This window comes from Danio aesculapii, chromosome 9 (assembly GCF_903798145.1).
Source record: "Danio aesculapii chromosome 9, fDanAes4.1, whole genome shotgun sequence".
NCBI lineage: Eukaryota > Metazoa > Chordata > Actinopteri > Cypriniformes > Danionidae > Danio > Danio aesculapii.
The window spans coordinates 29017428-29040865 of record NC_079443.1 but is presented as its reverse complement, the minus strand read 5'-3'; the positions used below and the strand labels follow the sequence as shown (position 1 = coordinate 29040865).

At 35.8% G+C, this 23438-nt stretch overlaps 1 protein-coding gene across 1 annotated transcript in view; it reads left to right on the top strand.

Moving 5' to 3' along the window:
- Positions 1 to 23438, top strand: part of kcnh3 (potassium voltage-gated channel, subfamily H (eag-related), member 3) — a 216388-nt gene that overhangs the window by 169351 nt on the left and 23599 nt on the right. The window contains exons 9-10 of the mRNA XM_056465384.1: positions 8526 to 8725; positions 11255 to 11504. Coding sequence (XP_056321359.1) covers positions 8526 to 8725; positions 11255 to 11504 — 450 coding nt within the window. The remainder of the gene's footprint in view (positions 1 to 8525; positions 8726 to 11254; positions 11505 to 23438) is intronic.

The window sequence follows — 23438 nt, the reverse complement described above, 5'->3', positions numbered from 1 at the left end:
TTGGTCCATATTGACATTAAAGCATCATGCAGTTGCTGAAGATTTGTCAGCTGAACATCCATCTCCCGTTCTACCACATCCCAAAGGTGCTCGATTGGATTGAGATCTGGTGATTGTGGAATCCATTTGAGTACTGTGAACTCATTGTCATGTTCAAGAAACCAGTCTGATATGATTCATGCTTTATAACATGGTGCATTATCCTGCTGTTAGTTGCCATCAAAAGATGGGTACACTGTGGTCATAAAGGGATGAACATGGTCAACAACAATACTCAGGTGTAGCATTGACACAATGTTCAATTGGTACTAATGGGCCAAAGTGTGCCAAGAAAATATCCCCCACACCATTACACCACCAGCAGCCTGAACCATTGATATAAGGCAGGATGGAGACATGCTTTCATGTTGTTGATGCCAAATTCTAAAACCTACCATCCAAATGTCACAGCAGAAATCGAGACTCGTCAGACCAGGCAACGTTTTTTCAATTTTCTATTGTCCAATTTTGGTAAGACTGTGCGAATTGTAGCCTCAGTTTCCAGTTCTTAGCTGACAGGAGTGGCACTCTGTGTGGTCTTCTGCTGCTGTAGCCCATCTGCCGATTCAACTTGTGTATTCAGAGATGCTCTTCTACATACCTTAGTTGTAACGAGTGGTTATTTGAGATACTGTTGTCTTTTTTGAGATACTGTCTTTGTAAACCCTAGAGATGGTTGTGTGTGAAAATCTCAGTAGATCAGCAGTTTCTGAAATATTCAGACCAGCCTGTCTGGCACCAACAAACTTGCCACGTTCAAAGTCACTTAAATCACCTTTCTTCCCCATTCTGATGCTTGGTTTGAACTGCAGCAGATCGTCTTGACCATGTATACATGCCTAAATTCATTGAACTGCTGCCATGTGATTGGATGAGAAATTTGCGTTAACGAGCAGTTGGACAGGTCTACCTAATAAAGTGGCCAGTGAGTCTACATATAATATTCTAATCATTCAATGTGTTGTTTATATTTACATTGAAGGTGTATATTATTATTGGTTCAGACCATGTATTTTTTTTCTATGAATCTGTAAGGATCCATCTATTAGGTTAAACGTGTGTAAGCCTTTTTAGCACTTAAAATTTATTTTAATTTGTTTCCAACTCCAAATTTAATCTGACTCCAATTTATAATAATTAAAATTTAGATTCATCTTATTCAAGCTGATTACCTTATAGGTTGTGATTTGGTCTAATTTAGATTGATAAACCTAATAAATCCTTATTTTCAGTTAATTGTTCATCGTTTACCTGAAGTCACTTATATGCTTAGTATGCTGGCCATTTACATCTGCTCACGGACACATCCTCGCCAGTTCTGGTTCTTAGATAAAGGATAAGCTAATTTATTTTAAAGTAATAATAGGCCGCCACATGCTTGCTCATACTTAAAGAAAGTTTGATTTAGCCCCTAGATTATATCTAAGTCAATGATTGTCAGAAATCAAGGCAAAGATTTTCCATTCCAATTCACATAATTAAACAAAATTAGCCAATTCAGATTGTTCAACATCAATTACTCAAAGATACATTTAAGATTTAGAGATTAATACCTGACCATGTAGAAATACATTGCAGCATATAAATCCTTATACACTGCAATGGGGTATCCTGTCTACAGAATCCCACAGACACTTCTGCACCTTTTGCCTAAATACTCAAATCATCATAAAGTCAAGACAATAAAAGCTTCACCAAGACTCTTGCCTGGTCATGAGTTGATGCGAAGACCATTTTCCCTGGAGTGGAGCATCTGGCAAAGATCTTATCAAAGTCAAAACCCAAATGAACTGATTTAAGGGAGATTTTAAAATCAGTGAAATTAGGAGCACTTTACCAATCACACAGAGACATTTAAAATCACACCAAACATGAATATAGAGCCACAAGATACACCATATTAAAAACTTAGACATTCTGTGTGGAGCTGCTCTGGTGGAGAAGGTAAAGTCCAGGGCAAAGAGGGGGGCTCAGGATGCATGATCGAGACAACCTGAACAACTGGTTTCCTAGCTGATCTTTTTCTCAGATTAGAAAGTTTTTTGTTTTAGTGCCTGACCATTCCCGTGGTCTTGTCTCGTGTGGAGGTCCATAACAGTTTTCAGAGTTTAATATTATGAAGAGATATAGCCATCCTTACAAATCCAACCCACGATCTTGCTACTTTTGAAAATATGTATATAAAAAATAAATAAACAATTTTAATAAATAAGAATAAATAAAAAATTCAATAAATAAGTAACAATAGAGAGATTTTTTTGTACATTTATAATACAAATATTACATATTATTGCAAAAAATCTAAATCAAATGTTTATTTTTGTTGTATTGTAATGTGTGGTAAAGTTCAATAATTAATGTTATTTTTTATTAGATTTTTTTTTATTAGAAGTTTTATGTTTTTATTATTTACTCTTTACCATACATATAGAATTTATTTTTCTTTTCTTTTTTTACTTAACAGTCTGATTTCCAGGACCAATTTCAGCATAAAATGTATACGCACAATTCAAACATAATATAAGTGATATGCACAGAAAACAGCTTACTTCTGCATTGCAAAATACAGTGTTTACTATCCAGTTGAACTTATGAAAAAGCCATCTTACATTACCCACTCTTAGCTGTTTTCTTCTAACCTGGCCGCCGGGATTCGTCTGCCACAGAAATGGTGCATCTTGTTATCCGCAGGGACAAACGTAATGATTTTTGCAGCTGCATGTGCCTCGTGTGGATTGGAAGAAGATGTTGTGACAGTGGACCGAATTTTAAGGCATATCCTCTGGGCCATGAAGAGAGAGACAGAGGCTTCATTGCACTTAAGAGGGCCAAATGAGGCTGGCTGAATCTATGCACACTCACATATATGCACACTGAATCAATCTGTCACCAAATCCTACCACTAAGGGCCATTACTGTCCCAGCCAGCTGACAGATGGGTTCCTACCCACACATAGAGATCATATACACACACACACACACACACACACGCACACACACACACACACACACACACACACACACACACAGACACACACACACACACACACACAGAGGGTATTTGGGGAACACTCATGCGCCTTAGACTAAAAATGGCCAGAATTACGTCAAACGAGTGTGCATGGTGTTGATTATATTAACCTGACTGCAGTATATGATCCACCTGGTCAGCTTTCATTGGTCAGCCCCAAAAGACATCTGACTGACATGTAAAGCAACCAATTACAGTTCATTTGCTCAGCGTCATGTTTAGAAGTGTGATTATGACTGGCATGTAAAAGTCTTGGATGTATTTAAAAGGGTCTATGCCATAAACTGCGCAGATGATGAGCTGAAACTCCTGAAGCGTGTCCAGTTTTGTGTGCCTTATGGATCAGACAGCCAGTGATTCTGTGGGAATTATATCAAAGCTTTTGCGATTAGACTTAAAGAACTTCTTGGTTTTGCTTCATTAAAGGAGTAGTGCACTCAGATATGTGAACCTAGACCACAAGTGTAGTCATAAGTGTACATTTTCTGAAAGCAGTTGAGCTAGACCTATAAAATCTGTAATCTAAGGGTTTAAACAATATATAAATATTAAGAAAATCTTCTTTAAAGTTGTCTAAATGTGCTTAGAAATACATATTACCAATACAAAATGAGGTTTGATATATTTACTATAGGGAATTTACAAAATATCTTCATGGAAAATGATCTTTATTTAATAAACTAATGATTTTTTGCATGAAATTAAAATCTATAATTATGACACGCACACTGTATTTACGGGTATTGACAAAATATATACACTTACACTAAGATACACTAATCAGGGTGCAGGGTTACATATATCTGTCTCAATCACCAGCGATCCAGGCTTGTATATCACTGGGAATCATTCACTTTCACTCTGACTATAATCCCGTCACCATATGGACTACAAATCCTGTCATGCACCACACACACACACCTCTTCCTGTTTTCCGCTGATGACATACACACATAGATACACAGCTGAAACTCATCATTTATTTATTACCGGGACTATGAAAACAGCACAGACGCACACACCAGTGCTGAGTCTTGTTAATCTGTTTTAGTGAGCATTATATGATTTATTTGCCTTGCCTAGCCGTGTTTGGCCCTTGCTTTGTTCCATTGTTTACGTAGTTTACCGCCTGGACCAATTTTTTTGCCTGTGACCCGACTACTCTGTTTGCCTTACCTGTATGTACCCGATGGCTCCTGTGTCTGACCATTGCCTGCCTGACTATTTCTTAATAAAACCTGCACGTGGATCCTCACTCTGTCTAGCAGCCCTCACATAACAATATCAAAATTTTCATCAAATCTTGCACCAACAAATATATAAAACGTATGAACACAAGATGTAGAAGTGATTTATTTTGTATTTTATTTATATTATAAATATTATGTATAATAATAATATGTTACATAAGTGACTTTTATGTAATTTAAAAAATGACTATAAATAAGGGCGTCGTGGTGGTGCAGTGGGTAACACAATCGCCTCACAGCAAGAATATCTCTGGTTTGAGCCCTGGCTGGGTCAGTGGACTTTTCTGTGTGGAGTTTGCATGTTCTCCCCGTGTTCACGTGGGTTTTCTCTGGGTGCTCTGGTTTCCCCCACACGTCCATAGACATGCAGTATAGGTAAATTGAATGGGCTAACGTAGTGTATGTGTGTTAAAGAGTGTGTATGGGTGTTTCCCAGTGTTGGGTTGCAGCTAGAAGGGCATCCATTGTGTAAAACATATGCTGGATAAGTTAGCGGTTCATTCCGCTGTGGTGACCCCTGATTAATAAGGGACTAAGCCAAAAAGAAAATCAATGAATGATTGAATGAATGAATGAATAACTATAAAAAAATACAATGTGTGATATTACACAGAAGAAAGTAAGTTAGATACTGTAGGTTTAAAATTACTTTTGAGGGAAAATAAACAAGAATGTGCATAGAATATACCAGATAATTTGGCTACATCAGTTAATGATAAATATTTAACATAGAAATGATTTCAAGTCTTTTTTTCTTAAACTTCTGAGATTTTATTCAATGAATCTGACCTTTTCCAAACAATTCTAATTGTACACCTCACATTTCAAATACTTGTAATTCTGAGTAGAAAAGGTTAAACGGTGGAAACTATTGCAAGAAACAGAATTCAAAGATCACTGTTAACTTTTTTATTTTTAATTATCATCCGATGGCTAAAATGATCTTGCAAGATTTAAGAACCAGAAAAAATAAATAATTGAGAGATGTATATGCTCAGAATTGCAAAAATAAGCTCCTAATTGAAATATATAAACTCTGAATAATTTTTTTTTAAATAAAATAAAAAACGACAGAACTGGAAGATGTTACCTCACAACTACAAATTTAGAAACTAATTAAATTAGAATACACTGTAAAAGAATATGCTGTGTTCCACACAAATCCTCCATGTTGCCCCAACACAAATCAATTCAATTAACTTAATTGTTTTTACAAATTTATGTAAATTGAACATAAAAGAATTAAGTTAAACAGTCCCAAAAAAACTCAAGAATTGTGTTGATTCAGCCCATTTTAAATGAGTTTGAACTAAAAGGAAAAATCATTGCACTGTAAAAAAAAATGCTGGTTGTCACACAATTCCTTCATGTTGTCTCAACAAAAATCGATTCAGTTAATTTAATTGTTTATGCAAATTTAAGTGGAAAAAAACTCAAGAATGTTGTTGATTCAGCTCATTTTAAATAAGTAGTGTGAACAAGCAGGAAAACATTTTATGAAGACATAAGTCAGAATTGTGATGTAGTAAAAATGTCATAACTACCTTTAGTTTTATGTTTATTTATTTATAAATAATACATAAAAGTTCCATAATTTATTTTTTAATACAAAAATAAACAAATAAATAGGAAAAAAGTTTCCGTCTTACCTCACTGCTGTCTTAGAGAAAGAGTTCAGCATTAGCCATTGGCCTTTCCTACAGGAATCAGATGGCTGAAACAGGTTTTATGAGCTCTTACTAATTCTGCTGCCCTGTTTCACCCGATTTGAAGATTGTCATGGACTTCAGCACAAACCTCATCCAAGCACTCAAAAGGCAGATAACCCAGGTGCATCCACTTACACTGAAAACACAGCTCTTCAACAGAAGAGCTGCATGCAATTTCCGCAACAATTTATGTAGACTTCAATTAGCGCTCCATGAGTACTCTCCAATCCTTCTTGATTGTTTACACTCATGTTGGCAAAGTTCACAATGTTAAATAAATAGATGATACAGAGTTCGGTGGTGGAGTGAAAACAGCTGATAGAGGGTTTTCAGAGGAAACGATGCTTAAAAAAAATTGTGAGCTGCAAGCCATTAGCCTGCTGTACTCTACGCTGAAAACAGGCAGCAGAAAAATGCTAAAGCTGATCCGTTTCTCACTAAACGACACAACACAAGGTATTAAAATCCATCTCCAGAGATCCAATCCTAAAGACTGCATGGAGATTGCATTTGCCGTGTAAACACAAATCCATCCTAATGTAAAAACATCACATTTTGCTGGCTAGGTGTGAGTTTTAATGTAAAAAACAGTCTGATATAAATGATTACTAGCGATTACCTCTAATGTATGTTTCTGTAGAATAATGTGTAAATGTCAATCTGTCTCTGTTTATCACCGTAAATGGCTGAATGCATTTGCAGATAATGCAAGATAGATGTTATTACAAATAGATAACATTATTTAAATTAATCCTGCCTTTATTCCATTCATAAATCGTTTACAATAATATTACTGCAAAATATGTTACAGCATTTTTGTAATACATATTCTTTTGCTGACACCCTGTGTGTGTGTGTGTGTATAGTTTTCAAAAGATTTTGTATAGTGATACGTTTTCATAAATACTATACACTATATAACACTACAGTTCAAATAAACAGTAAACATCACATTCAATTTAAGTAGTATACAGTTCACAGACTGAAAATAGCATACAGACTAATTTACTATAATTATAATTTTAGTTTACACCTTTGAATTTGACACATTTTTAGTTTACAACTTTGAAGGCTTACAACATTAAGAAGCATAATAGTTTGCTGTGTACAATACCACAAAATGTCCGCCACACTTTTGCCAGGTAACACAATCAAAATAAATACTGACATTATTAAATACATTTTATGCATCCATTTTTTTTATCTTTTCTATAAAAATGTTCTTATAAATGAGGGGTTCAGATGCAAAAACCTCTAAATGTCCTCCGAAATGTTCTTCTAAAATTATCCTATATTTATGTTCACTTATTTCATTCATAATTCATGTTTATTTCTATAGCGCTTTTACAATGTAGATTGTGTCAAAGCAGCTTAACATAGAAGTTCTAGTAAAAATAAAACTGTGTCAGTCCAGTTTTCAGAGTTGAAGTTTAGTTGATCTCAGTTCAGTCTGGATTAATTTTGACTGCTGAAAGTCCAAACACTGAAGAGCAAATCCATCGATGCGCAGGTCAACAAGTCCCAAACCATGCAAGACAGTGGCGAGGAACAAACTTCACCAATTTCACTTTGAAGGCAAGCAAAAGAACTTATTAGTCATTATTAAAGTAAAATTACTAAGCCTTCACACATGAGTCTGAGAAAAATGAAAAAATGATCATTTTACAAGAACATTTAGAGATTTTTTCATCAGAACTCTTTAAATGTTGTCTACACTTTAATTTGGAGACAAACTAGCACTTTTACCAACTGCTTATTAGCATTCTTAGTACTTATAAAGCACATATTAATGCCTTATTCTTTATATTCAGCATCCCTCAGTCCCATATCATACCCAAACTTAGCCACTGCAACTACCTGACTATTTAGTTTGTTGAGGCTAAAGTCATAGTATATGGTGACGGTGTTCCCCTTATCTTTAATATACTGATGATCATTAGTTTAAATTAATATTAAAATCTTCTAATGTGGCGTCATGGTGCCTCAGTGGTTAGCACTGTTGCCTCACAGTAAAAAGGTCACTGCATGGTTCGAGTCCCGGCTGGGTCAGTTGGCATTTCTGCATGAAGTTTGCATGTTCTCCCTGTATTGGTATGGGTTTCTTCCGGGTGCTCCGGTTTCCCCAACAGTCCAAAGACATGCGCTACAGGTGAAATGGGTAAGCCAAATTGTCTGTAGTGTATGTGTGTGAATGAGAGTGTGTGGGTGTTTCCCAGAGATGGGTTGCAGCTGGAATGGCATCCGCTGTGTTAAACATATGCTGGATAATTTGGCGGTTCATTCCACTGTGCGACCCCTGATGAATAAAGGGACTAAGCCGAAGGAAAATTAATCTGAAAACGAAAACATATTAAAAACTTCATTAACAGCATTTTTATTTAATCTCTGGAATTTTAATTAATGTACCTCAAAAACAGTACTGTAAGGCACAGTGATGTAAATTGTTGAAATATGGTATAAATTAACCTGAAATGTTTGTTGTGTGTCTCTCCTCAGCACTCATGCACGCTGCGGTCTTCGGTAATGTGACGGCCATTATCCAGCGGATGTACTCGCGCCGCTCGCTCTATCACACTCGAACCAAAGACCTCAAAGACTTCATCCGTGTGCATCGACTGCCCAAAGCCCTCGCGCAGCGCATGCTGGAGTGCTTTCAGACCACATGGTCCGTCAACAACGGCATCGACGTCAGCGAGGTACGACCTTAATAATAATACTTAATAATGCTTTTCATAATTTGTGTGCAAGAATGACTCAGTTGGATAATATGCACCGTCTTAAACTTAAATGATGTCCTTGTGGAAGACAAAGCTGTATGAGAGCTGCTCATCTTAACTAATCTTTGACCTTGAGCAGATCCTTGACATAATTTACATGTTTGTTTTTCTTATTTAATTAACGGTCAGTGAAAGAGGTCGAACTGTTTACAAGTTGTTTAATTTTAAATGAATCTAGCACATTTTTGTTGGACATTTATATATCAGTAAACATTAAATCAGGGGTGCCCAAACTTTTTTGTATGAAGGGCCAAAAAACAAATATCATTGAGAGCCGTGGGCCAAAGATAAACATACCAAACTATTTAAATTAAAGTTGCCATGGTTGATTTCCTAATTGAAATAATAATATTTAAAAATAAATAGAAACATCACTTTGAATCTTATTGCAATAAGAACACAAACAATCACATTTATAAGACAGTGGAGTTCAATACTGAATACACTAGCCAAACAGAATCTATCAATCTATCCATCCATCCATCCATCAATCCATCCATCCATCTCTATCTATCTATCTATCTATCTATCTATCTATCTATCTATCTATCTATCTATCTATCTATCTATCTATCTATCTATCTATCTATCTATCTATCTATCTATCTATCTATCTATCTATCTATCTATCTATCTATCTATCTATCTATCTATCTATCTATCTATCTATCTATCTATCTATCTATCTATCTATCTATCTGTCTGTCTATTTATCTATCTATCCATCTATCCATCCATCTTACATGAGTGTATGGGTGTTTCCTAGTGTTGGGTTGCGGCTGGAAGGGCATCCTCTGTGTAAAATTTATGCTGGACAAGTTGGCGGTTGATTCCATTGTAGCGACCCCTGATTAACAAAGGCGCTAAGCCAAAAAGAAAATGAATTAATGAATATTGTTAGAATTAGAGGTAATATTTTGATTAATGTTTAGGTTAAGAGGTAAAAGGTTGCAAATCTCTGTCATGTTTAAATGTTTTCGAAATGTATATTTCTGCTATTCTTGTGTATATTCTACCGTTTTTATGTTTAGGCACAAATGTTTAGGTGTAGGCACTAGATTATCAACTTAATATTTTTTTATGCTGCCATTAAAAAATCTAAAATTTCCAGCAGATTCCAATCTGTTAAGTTTTCATTGTAAAATGGCTTACAGGTCCAACAATCTAAATTCATTCATTCATTCATTTGCTTGTCGGCTTAGTCCCTTTATTAATCTGGGGTCGCGACAGCGGAATGAACCGTCAACATATCCAGCATTTGTTTTATGCAGCGGATGCCCTTCCATCTCTGGGAAACATTCACACACACTCATCCACACTCATACACTATGGACAATTTAGCCTACCCAATTCACTTGTACCACATGTCTTTGGACTGTGGGAGAAACCGGAGGAAACCCACGTGAACGCAGGGAGAACAGGCAAACTCCACACAGAAACGCCAACTGAGACAGCCGAGGCTCGAACCAGCGACCTTCTTGCTGTGAGGCAACAGCACTACCTACTGCGCCACCGTGTCACCCAAAATCTAAATTATATATGAATAAATAAAATAATAAAAGTACTTCTATGCAGGTTTCCCCCGTGTAATAGATTCATATCTATTTAGCTTTTCTTTTTTTGCTGTAAATGCATGAATGGTAAGTTTTGAGTGTTTTAATATGTCCAAACTTTGTTTACGCATCAATAGAAACATACAAAACTGTCAATTGTTTAGCTATTTTCACTTGTCGGATTGTATATTTGCGTTCACTACTTTCTTCTCTTTTTTTAACTATATTTATTATCTGTTTTTTGTCCTGTCTCTGTAATCTTGTTGCACTGTAGAAGCTCTGTCATGAAAACAAATTCCTCGTTTGCGTGAACATACCTGGCAATAAAGCTCTTTCTGATTCTGATTCTGATAAATGTCCCATACTAAAATACTTATGAATAAACAAAGACATCAGGCTGCATTTTTTAGCTCATCTACGCAACAGTTGGTTCTCATTACTGGTCTCGGCATCACTGGTGTCATTTGATGCATCTGTCTAAGATTAGAGCGTGCTTTTCTATTCCTGTTTGGCTTCACCTTCTCTCCTTCTCTTTCACAATTCCTCATCTCTTTTATCATTTGATTTACTTTCTGCCTTCCACCCACATCTCATTCACTATCTCATCTGTATCTCTGTTCTGCTCATAAACAAGAGATTCCATCTTACACTCACAATGTATTTAATGAGCTCAATTCAAAACACTCGTTGCGTAACTCGTAACTCATAACTTACTCTCTCTCCCTCTGATTTGATATCCAATATCATCTCCAATTAAAGTTCAAGTAGAAGACTGATCTGCGGTTTCGTTGCCGCAGTCTCCTTGACGATCAGCCGTGAATCAAAAGTTTGTGATTCTTTTCAAGGTTGAGAAGTACGAGTACTTGAAATAAAATGCCTCTTTGTCCTTTTGCAGCTTCTGAAGGACTTTCCAGATGAACTGCGAGCCGACATCGCCATGCACCTGAATAAAGAGCTGCTGCAGCTGCCTCTGTTTGAGTCGGCCAGTCGAGGGTGCCTGCGCTCGCTCTCTCTCATCATCAAAACCTCTTTCTGTGCTCCAGGAGAGTTCCTCATCCGCCAGGGTGACGCTCTGCAGGCCATATACTTTGTCTGCTCGGGCTCCATGGAAGTGCTCAAGGACAACACTGTGCTGGCTATACTGGGTAAGATTACACATACAGAAATAATATAATATAATACACACAGAGTTGGAATAAATGAGAAAATACAATCAGGCTATACAGTAAATAATACGATAATACTTAGTAATACTTAGAAGTAACTGATTACTTGTAAATGTAATCTGGATTACATACTGAAATGATACTGTTGTCGATCAGAACCACCTTCTAGACTGATCATTTTAAAAAATGTGATCTAATAGGATGGAAAACAACTGCTGTGAGGCATTTTCCCCTCGTTGTCAGACAACATCTTCTACTGTTTAAATAAAGCCTCGTCATTGCTAAAGTCACCTGTACTGTCCCACTAGCACACTGGTTTAATAACTGTGACAAAGTAAAATTAAATGACATTTTAAAATGACAGAAAAACACAAACCATGATAAATACAACACACTAAAGGAAACATGAACGGCTCGTGATTAGAATAAACATGCAAATCAGCCAGCAGAGTATCAGTACCAGACTTTTATTGGTCATTTTTGTAAATTGCATGACTTGCATACCTGTTAAGTTTCATGCTAATAATATAGTTTGCTCTATAATGCAGTGAAGTATTGTGTGGCGTGTGTGTGTATTGAAGAGCCGCTGAGCTAACAGCTGACAGGCCAGGGAAACACACATACACATTGTATTTCTGACGGCAGACACGTGAACTCGGAGAACGTTTATCTCTAGTGCTTGAACCACATCTGACAGATTATAACGGCTTTAATACACACCTTTCAAAGTTGTGTGTCACAAAAACACTCCGTAATCCACTCAAAACGCTATTGAAACCCATTTTCGGAGCGCAAATTACCGGTTATAAACGCTGTAAACGGAAGTTCTTAGCATTCTACCGGAAGTCGCAGGTCGCTTCGGCGCCCTCCGTGCAGCAGCCAAGAAAAAGATCTATACAGGGACATTTGGACGCACACAGACTGCAGGTTGAGCTCCTCCGACTGGCCTCACTAACACCACTTCCAACTGCAACTGCAAAGTTTTTTCATGTGGTCTCCCATGCAGGAGACTCAGGCCTGCTTAGCTTCACTGAGTAACCGATCTTGTGCTGCAGGGTGATATGGCTGCATGTAGCACCTCAGAGCCACACATGAAGTGTACATCCTTTTCTCACGGACATCTATGAAAAGTTTGCATGTCAGTTCAGATTTGTCAACAACAAAGAGTGTAAAATGACGTACATTAATATTACCATTACTTGACAGTGAAAGACAGACAGTCTCCATTAAGTACATATGCATCCCTTAGATTAAAATCTTAAGAAAAGTTTTGGGAGATTTGTTCACAAAAAAGTGTAGGACAGGACTATATTGTATCATTGTGCTTTGCTGTTGGTAAATTTCAAGTGATTTACGGATTGTCCCTTTCTTCATTCATTCATTCATTCATTCATTCATTCATTTTCTTTTCAGCTTAGTCCCTTTATTAATCTCGCCACAGCGGAATGAACCGCCAACTCATCCAGCATTTGTTTAATGCAGCGGATGCCCTTCCAGCTGCAACCCATCACTGGGAAACACATACACACTTATTCACACACACATACACTATGGACAATTTAGCCTACCTAATTAACCTGTACCACATGTGTTTGGACTGTGGGGGAAACCGGAGCACCCAAATTATTCAAAGATGATTCCTTGGATTTACTAAAATTTTTTACGTTAAGTGGTTGTAAACAATTTATTTGGGCTGAATTTAAACAAACAAATTAAGTTGAACATTATTAAATTTTATTTGTTTGTTTAAATTCAACACAAATAAATTGTTTGCAACAGTTTTGCAGACATAATTTTTTTTCAGTGTACACACTGATGTAAAAAGGAAAGACAGTTGTTTTGAATAAACTTTATATCACAAGAATTTTACTAAAAGAATAATTGCACAGATAATTTGTAGGCAACTGCAACATTTTTATAATTAATTGTTATTTTGACTTCAACAGCTGCCAGTCTGACCTCTGCAGTCTTACAAACAGATTGCAATTCCAGTTGCTGCCTCTGGTGGTGATAAATTATAAACCAACAAAACAAAACAATTCGAAATGTCATTTATAAGACTACAGCTGTAGTGCAAATGCACGTCAGTCATGCTAGCTTATTCAGTGGCTCCTATATTATAATTTCACAGCAATTTCAAAGTCCATTTAAATTCCTCCTACCTGTCATTATTAATTGAGCTTCCTCTGTGAGATTGAGACAGGCCAATACAATAAAAACTGCCCACACATGCACACACACCATCCATTAATATCATTGTATCACTTATGACACAACTCAGACATTGTAAATGAGCTAAATAATGACTCTTTTGGAGCACCTTGACACACATACACACACATAGACACAGACACACCTCATCCTCCCACTGTCTCCGGTTCTTATTGTTTCGATGGAGGATTCCCATATAATTTTCAAGTCGATTGAACAGAAACTCTCCCCCTTCCCCTTTACACATGCACATCGGCTCATTGGTTTTATTCTCTCATTAATTGTCTTCCTTTGTTATGCATATTAATGCATATATTATCTGCAAAATTCAGCTACTGTTGTTGATGAGGTTACGAATGGTTTCCCTGATGTGCTTCCCAAACCCATAACATCCCAAAAACGCTCATGCTCAGTTTCAAAACCTCGTGATTTGCCTGTCCAGCAGCTTCCTTCTGAAGTTATTTACTTAGTCTTACTCATTTTTCACTCTTACTTCATTCAGCTTAGTTTTACAGATGAAATACTGCCATTTCAGTAAGCATTTGAGCAATTGGTGATTTTGCGTGAAGGTGAAAATGTTTCCCATACAGATTTTGCTTGTATTTAAATTGGCTGTGTTTAGCAACAGAACAATGTATGGTTTGAATGTGACTTCAGTATATACTTAATATATATTGATAATAAATAGATAGACAATTGATAAAATTATGTTAATCTGTCTGACCCTTAAATTAAATGTCATGATCCAACATTAAATTGAATGATATAAAAGAGGGATAGTTGCCCCAAGAACGTTAATTTAGCTTCATAAAATGGGTATACATTTGTTTTGCATGTACATGTATTTTCACTCTGAAAGTGCTGGTAGCATTTGCCCTGCATTATATAAATCAGCAGTGACCATGATTTCAGCTAAAAATATTCTTAAGATAAAAATTCATGTACATCTTGAATGGCATGGGGGTAAGTAAATTAGTAAATTATCACTTGCAGGTGAACTGACCCTTTAACTGCACAAGAATAGCAATATGCTAACTTAATACCATGTCTGTCACACAAAAAGTGCACAAGAGATTTGGCTCACCAGTAGTTTAAAGTTTGCAGGATGCTAATAATAAAACAATACTTTAGTATAGAGCATAAAATTACACAGAACTTACCAAAATTCGGTAAAATTGTTCCGTTTATTTATGGTAAACATAAACCAATGCTTACTGTATGCTTTTTAGCATTAAGTTAAATGTTTGTATAGTCTGCATTTCTCTCCACTGGTTCCATACCTTGAACATTTCATATTCCCAGATGCTGAATTAGGGCAGTGGTTGTCAATCCTGCATGATCCTTGTGACCTGATGCACATTTTGCATGTCTCTCTTGTTTAACACATTGATTTAGATAACCAGCTTGTTAGAAAAGAGCTCCATGAAGGATCTCTGGTTGATATGTTCCCTATATAGTGTTGTCTACTCTCTAGCCCCTGCAAACGAAAAACCATCTGAACTTGAAGTTTACTTTATATACAGTGCTCAGCATATATAAGTACTTCCCTCACAAATCCATCTTTTGAATTCATATTTTTAATAGGAAACTATTAAATATATACTATTACATATACACTAAATTAGTCAGTACTAAAGCCATATCTGGAGCTTATCTAACAAAATAATTTACAATAACGGTCCATAAACTATAGTACACCCAAATTTATATGATATAGAAAAATATTAAATACAAATTTAAAAAGAGGAAAAATCAAGAGAAGTAAAACATTTGAAAAAAAATAGAAGTTTTGTAGGTTGTAATTTTTTTATTTTTTTGGAATATTTTACTTGTATGTGATTGTATTATCTTTAAATTTCTGAATATATTTGGTGACTAAAATAATATTTTATTAAATATATCTGTTTAATAAATCTGTTTTGTTTAAATGCATCAAAATGCATTGCTTCTATTCGTTGAGAAATTGATAAAAAATATTAATTTTCAAAATGGGGTGTACTCAATTATGCTGAGCACTGTAAAAACAAAGATTTGCATTACACTGTTTGCAGCATCTTCAGATGAAATATATTACAGAAATTTGAAGGGTTATTTATGTCCACTTCACAGGGCACTTATGAAAAAATGGAACAAACCTCGGAAGCGGTAAGAGAAACGTCCAAAATGTGCAGAGCAGGGGGAATATGAGGACGAGGATTGAGAACCACTGAAGTTGGAGAATGTGTTTTTCTCAAGCACTTAGTTGAACCGCATCTGACAGAAACATCAACAGCTTTCACACATATCTTTCAAAATCAAAGCCATGCATCATAAAAACACTCAAAGACCCTCTCAAAATGTCCATTTTTGGGTCACATGACCCACCAGTTGATAAAATGATTTAAAGTGAGCATAAGGTTTAAAAGGGACCATCAAAATAAAATGTTACTGGAATAATCCTTTATAAATCTCTGTAAGTTATAAACTCAGGATAGCAAATTGCAGAGAATTCCTTATTTTTCCAGTGGGCTAAGCTTGTTTTGATTAATTGACTGACCTAAAAACATCTTAGAAATTTAAAATCCTGCATCTTTATGTTAGGTAGTGCCTTTATGAATATTAGCAATCCAGCTCACATTCAATTCAGCCTGTGTTTGCTATTCTGAGCATGCACTGTATCTGTACTTCCCACACTTACATTCACATTCCTGACATACTCGCTATCCTGTACGTTACGTGAAGGAAATTGTTGACATGGAAGCGTAGATGCATGAAGTAATTTTCAGGCAGCTCGCGTAGCCACTCAAATTTAAATCAAGCTTGAGTTAACATTGAAATGTTTGCTTTTTCAATCTTTGTAAAATGTGCCAGTATCTCTCCATGCGCTGCATCAGAAAAGGTCAGTGCTTTTTATGGTATTGTAGTGGTTAATGAGCTGGGCAGGAGGCCCAGATGTGAAACCCAGTAGTATTCATGAGGATTTATGATTGTGTTGCATATGTTATCCTCTGACGAAGCACTGCAGTAACTGTTGCAGAATCAGAATCAGAATTGAGCATCCTGATGTACAGGACTGTCTGGGTCAATTATCACAGTTTTCACTCAAGTAAACATATAAATATTTTGATCACAATAGGCTCCCTCTTGAAAGTCATCAGACATGGAGAAAGATACCTTGAATTTCTAACTTCCAAAATATCTTGCATATCTGTCAACCCTCCCGTTTTTCCCAGGATTCTCCCATATTTTACAGTTCTATCCTGATATCATCCCTTAAAAAAAGGTATTTTCTAGTATTTCTCCCATATTTTCGATCTTTCTATGAAGGGTGGCAATAAACATTAAAGAGCCGATCCTCCCTATACGCAATCCATACCGCCGAACCACCAGGGGAAACCACTTGCTCTTAAATACGAGTCTGTTCTTTGCTTTCATTTTATTTAGGCACGAAAACACTTTGAATTAAATATAAAAATGGAAATTCCCTTTCCTTTTAATTACAGGTGCCTTCGTCCCTCCTATGCAATTCTCAAAACAGTCATATAGCAGTGCGTGACTGTCAGCTGACGCGTTCTAAAGTGCTAAAGTGTTTCCCATACAGATTCTATACACGCGATATGAAGCAAAGCGAAAGTCTGGGTTTTGGGTGTGTGTTTGAGCAGGCATGTACACATAATTAATAATAATAACATTTAAAGATGTCGATCTCGGTGGGGTTTTTTAAACACAAATAATAATTTGTGCTAAATGAGCATAAAAAGTTAGGAAAGCAATCGAATGCTTTCATTATAATGTTAGATGTGTGCATTTTTAAAGTGACACCTCTGTTATTTAATGTTATCAAACCAAAAATCTAAATAAATGAGAGATTCATTTGCTGCTCCTTAATCAGAATGTGCAAGTTATACAGTGAAGAAAAGATTAATGAGATTTGATAACTTGATTCTATTTCTTTGTAATTAAATTTAATTAGCTAAACTGTTTGCTAATTTATTTGCTGCTAATGTATACATTTATTTTTTCTTTTGTACATGATAATAATAATAATAAAACATATTACTGACCATTTATTGTTTATTTACAATAAAAAAGCTCCAAATTAACATATTTAGTGTTTTTTTGTTGTTTGTTTTTTTTGTTTTTTGAAGTGGGTAGGAGGGGGATTTATGGTGGGCATATCCCTTATTTTTACATCCCAATGTTGACAGGTATGATATTGTATTTCTACACTGATTACACATTAACACACTGTATAAACACCCACAGTATTAGCATATTTAACAGTGAGCACTGTTACCAAGTAAAAGGCAAGTAAGTATTATTACATTGTCATGGCATTACACTGTCATGACATTACAGTACATTGTTACATTGTCATTACATTTACATTGTAAATAAATTGTTACATTTAATTACAATGACATTACATTGAAATGATTATTACACTGTCATTACTTTAATTAACACTTAATTACATTGCACTGCATTATTTTACATTTTGTTATATTGTTAGATATACATATTGTTATTATTTTTACACATAATTACATTGTAATTAGTTGCAATTGCAATTAAATTTTATTAGCAATGACATTTTTATGACTTTGTAATTAAATTATAATTACATTATAGTTACATAGTAATTACATTGTGATCAAATCCATTGCACTGTACAAATTAACTACATTTTACTCATTCATTCATTCATTTTCTTTTCGGCTTAGTCTCTTTATTAATCTGGGGTTACCACAGCGGAATGAACCGCTAACTTATCCAGCAAATGTTTCACACAGCGGATGCCCTTCCAGCTGCAAACCATCACTGGGAAACACCTATACACTCTCATTCACACACATACACTACGGACAATTTTAGCTTACCCAATTCACCTATACCACATGTCTTTGGACTTGTGGGGGAAACCGGAGCACCCGGAGGAAACCCTCGCCAACATGGGGAGAACATGCAAACTCCACACAGAAACGGCAACAGGCCCAGCCGAGGCTCGAACCAGCAACCTTCTTGCTGTGAGGCGACAGCACTACCTACTGCACCACCACGCCGCCCGTAATTACATTTTAAGTAATGGTAATTATACTAAATACATATAATTGCATCGTAATTGTAATTACATTATAAGAATAATTAAATTTATATTTATATTTATATTTATTATATAATTTATATTTATATTAATCGCAATTTCACAAAAACAAAAAATTTTCTTAATTTGAAAGAAAATCTGATGAAAGTGTGTGCTTTAATTTTATACTTGATTTTAATAAAACATTTGAGAGCACTTGATGAAATGATGAAATAACATCTTCACTGAAATTTACATCTGTACATTTAGAGTTGAAATACAGCAGTGACATACAGCCAAAACTATACATTAGTGAAAAAAATGGCTTTGCTGCAATCCCTAATGGCTTGTAATTATGAGCTTAATTTATGCAGCTCTAATCAGTTCACTCTACAATCCAATGGATCCAAAGCATACTATAAAACTCACATTTAATAAACATAAATAAATACTTGGGGAAATGTAAAAGGAAAGAAATGTACTGTTACTATGTAGTTCGTTCTCTTTTAATAAAACAGATAGTTGAATACAGCACAATAATTGCCTAACAGGCCTGTATACAAGATAAAATCATCTAAATTAATTACAGAGACAGTTCATCCAATAAATGAAAATGTCCTCACCATTTACTCAAGTGATTATACACCTTTATGAATGTCTTTCTTCTCATCAGTACAAAAAAATAGACATTTTGAAGAATGTTGGAAAAAAACAGTCAGACATCCATGGCAGGAGCAAAGTATGTTAAAAATAAGTAAGTAACTAAGTAAATGTTTTTTGTTGAGCATTCTTTAATTCATCTTTATTTCTATTGTGCTTTTTTTACCAAAGCAGCTTAACATAGATAAAGAAATTTGAATAAAAAGCCATAACAATATTTGAGATTGTGGAACATTCCAGACTATCAGGCAGGCTGGCAGGAGAGTAGTGCTAGAATGATGGTGTAGTTTTAGTTCAATTAAAACTGATTCAGTTCAGTTTAATATAAATGTCACGGTTGAAGTTCAGTTCAGTTTAATACATATGTCACAACTGAAGGACGGTCCACTGAAGAGCAGCTTCAGAGGCGACAGTGGCAAAGAACCAAAACTACACCGATTGATTGAAAGCTGGAGTGACCAGTTCTCCTCTGGCCGAATATAAAGGGCAGAGCTGCATTGTGGACATCTGAGTGATTGAGATTGATGAGCATCATATCTTCCTTTCTGTTTAGCAGAAGAAAGAAACCCAAACAGGTTTGGAACAAATGGAGAGTAAATAATGACAATTTAAATTTTCTCTCTCTCTCTCTCTCAAAAAAAAAAAAAAAAAAAATCTGATACCTTTTATTTTCGTGCAGCTCTAATCAGTTTGCTTTACCATCTCATTATATGAAATATTTCTACATTGTGCTTAAAAAAATATTCGGATTTTATTTGAGATTAAATATAAAAAATATAAATAAATACACACATAAAGTCTTGCATTTGTGTGTAATTTGTAATAGTTTAAGTTTAAACCCAACATTCTTGCTGGAATACGACTAGAAACAAGATAACTGCAGCCCAAACTGCCTTTGGCCAATATCAGACAGCAGTAGATTAATAAGACAGCATCTCTTATCTCTTAATGTGAATGGTAGCTGAAATAAATATTGCAAATGCTTCTTCTTAGCTTGGCAGAGATTAAATAAACAGTGTCACCCTAAAATTAACCCTCACTATCACGATATTATGTGATAAGAAGGCGATACATTTTTATCTTGCAACAGATGCAAATGTCATATAAAGATATGTTTAAGTTTCAGGGAATGCATTATGTGATGTCTAATTACTCACAGACAGGATTGACGAACGTCCTTCATTTCTTTTTTCCGTAATCCTTATCTAATGTGATGCACCAGACCACAGGCCATTGTATTGAACAATTGCTCTCCTGTTCGATATGTAACATCAATGCATCTTAGTTTCAGACACCATCTATATGCCTTTGTGACTAGATTTCAATGAACACATCTCTTCTGTACTCCCTTTGTGTTTAGATATTCACCCAAGACCCTCTTAACCTTTCCTTGTTGTTTGTGCTTGCTGTTGGCCTCCCCTAATTTTTTTTCTGGAAAACTGCAACACAGCAGCTGTGACCATAGAGAAACTATGAAACTTTTACTGTTTTTCTCCTTTCATCTGAGCATCAACCAGCTGCCCAACACACTGCATTTCTCACACTCCTCATGTGAAAGAAAAATAAGCTCTAAGAAAAAGCGTTTGGTTGGCGTATGGATTATGCATCAAGCAGAAGATGCCATACATATAAAATTAATTGACACGGTGCTTAAAAAGCTGCTGAAAAAAAAAATCAGATGTGTACAGTTCCCATCATAAATAAAGTATTAGTCTTATCCGAACCCCCTCTTGTACAGTTAATCTGGAAATAAAGGCTCTGGAAAGGTCACAGCAAACGAAGAGCTGGAGCTCTTGCCAAGTTAAAGGTTCTTGTGTGTGTATGTGTGGCTCTTTATCTCTGAACGCCTGGACTCTATTGCTCTGATCAAATCAAATATTGGCGTGCCGCTAGGCCACATCCACCCCTCTCTCTCTCTCTCTCTCTCTCTCTCTCTCTCTCTCACACACACACACACACACACACACACTTAATAATTGATGGTTAATGCATTATTAAAATGCTTTGACTATTAATACAGGCTGACAGATGAAGGCCATAGATCTCCACACACATGCACTATAATGTGTGAGAAAGGGAATCAAAAAAAAGAGAAAAGGAACATGCAGTAAGAGGCGCATCAAGCTCTGTTATAAAACTAGACAACATTTTGTTTATATATAAAATAACCCGATTGTGGCGGCATGGTGGTGCAGAGGTTAGCACTGTTGCCTCACAGCAAGAAGGCCACTGGTTCGAGTCTCGGCTGGGCCAGTTGGCATTTGTGTGTGGAGTTTGCATGTTCTCCCCTTGTTTGTGTGGGTTTCCTCCAGGTGCCCCGGTTTCCCCCACAGTCCAAAGACATGCGGTACAGGTGAATTGAATAAACTAATTTGGTCATAGTGTATGAATGTGTGTGTGTGAATGAGAGTATGTATGGGTGTTTTCCAGTACCTGGTTGCGGATGGAAGGGCATCCACTGTGTAAAACATATCCCAGCCTCCGGCACTTGGACTGCAGCTCTGCACAAAACATTTGGCCAGTGGAGAAATGGTCGTGCCCATCTGAGCCTGGTTCTCTCTATGTTTTTTTCTTGACCTTCGCCAATTGGTGAAGTTTTTTCCTCGCCGCTGTTGCCACTAGCTTGCATGGTTCGGGATCTGTGGAACTGTGCAACGATGGATTGCTCTTCAGTGTTTGAACTTTCAGTAGTGATTATTAAACCACACTGAACTGAGCTAAACTGAACTGAACTTAAACTTTAAAAAGTGAACTACACTGTTTCAGTTTACTATGATCTTTTATGTGAAGCTGCTTTGACACAGTCTATATTGTATAAGTGCTATACAAATAAAGGTGAATTGAATTGAATTGAATACCGAGATAATTGGTGGTAATTGGCGGTTCATTCCACTGTGGTGACCTCTGATAAAGTCAAAGGAAAATGAATAAATGAATAAATAAATAACTGATTGTTCCAAGCGGTATTTGCTGATACAGACACTAGCTACATTTCCATCCACCTATTTTGAAAACAGTTGACTGAAACACCAGGATACGCATACATTTTGAAAATGTGCATAAATAACATATGCACATAACTCAGTAGGATAACTTTTTATTATAAGAAAAGATGCGCAAAAACTACTATGCAAAGTTTTACTGACAACAAATTCCAGTATGCGCATTAAAAAGAGTCACTTGCTGTCTTCAAGAAACGACTAAAAACGCAACTGTTTAGTCTCCACTTTCCTTCCTAATCTGCAACTGCCTCTCTGGCTATACCACTAACTGTGCCCTCTCTCTCTCTTTCTCTCTCTCTCTCTCAAAAAAAAAAAAAAAAAAAAAATGACTAATGCTTTGCTTCTTAGACTTTACACACCTGAAACTTGTCTATAGCACTTGTTCACTGTTGCTCTTATAGTTGTGTAAATCGCTTCCTTGTCCTCATTTGTAAGTCGCTTTGGATAAAAGCGTCTGCTAAATGACTAAATGTAAAAAGGTCATGTGATTTTGTTATAAGAGATCAAATGATAATGGTGGAAAAAATGATGATAAAATGTGTGTGATTGGACAAACCAGCAGGCTGAGCACACTGTAAAACATCTGAAATGTTGTTTTGGTCATTCTAAAACACCTTAACCATCTCAGTATTAGTGTTATTATATTATTAATGACCTCCAGAATGGTCAAGAGCGTCTGTGCTTCGCGTCTTTTATACAATATTACTGTTTTGCGCGTAAATCTAATTCACATCTTTGGATGGAAACATAGCTACTGATAATTTGCAGTTCAGCCTTTTATTCCTTTGTTTTAATTAGTGATAATGCATTCCAAATGGATTTTAAATGAAAAAAGATGGATCCCTAAAATGTATTTAAAATGAAGGTTCAACTCTGAACTGTATGAATCAGCATTGATTGCCATGCCAGCCTTAAAAGAATAGTTCACCCAAAAATGAAAATAATCCCATAACTTAACCGTCCTCAGTGTATATGACT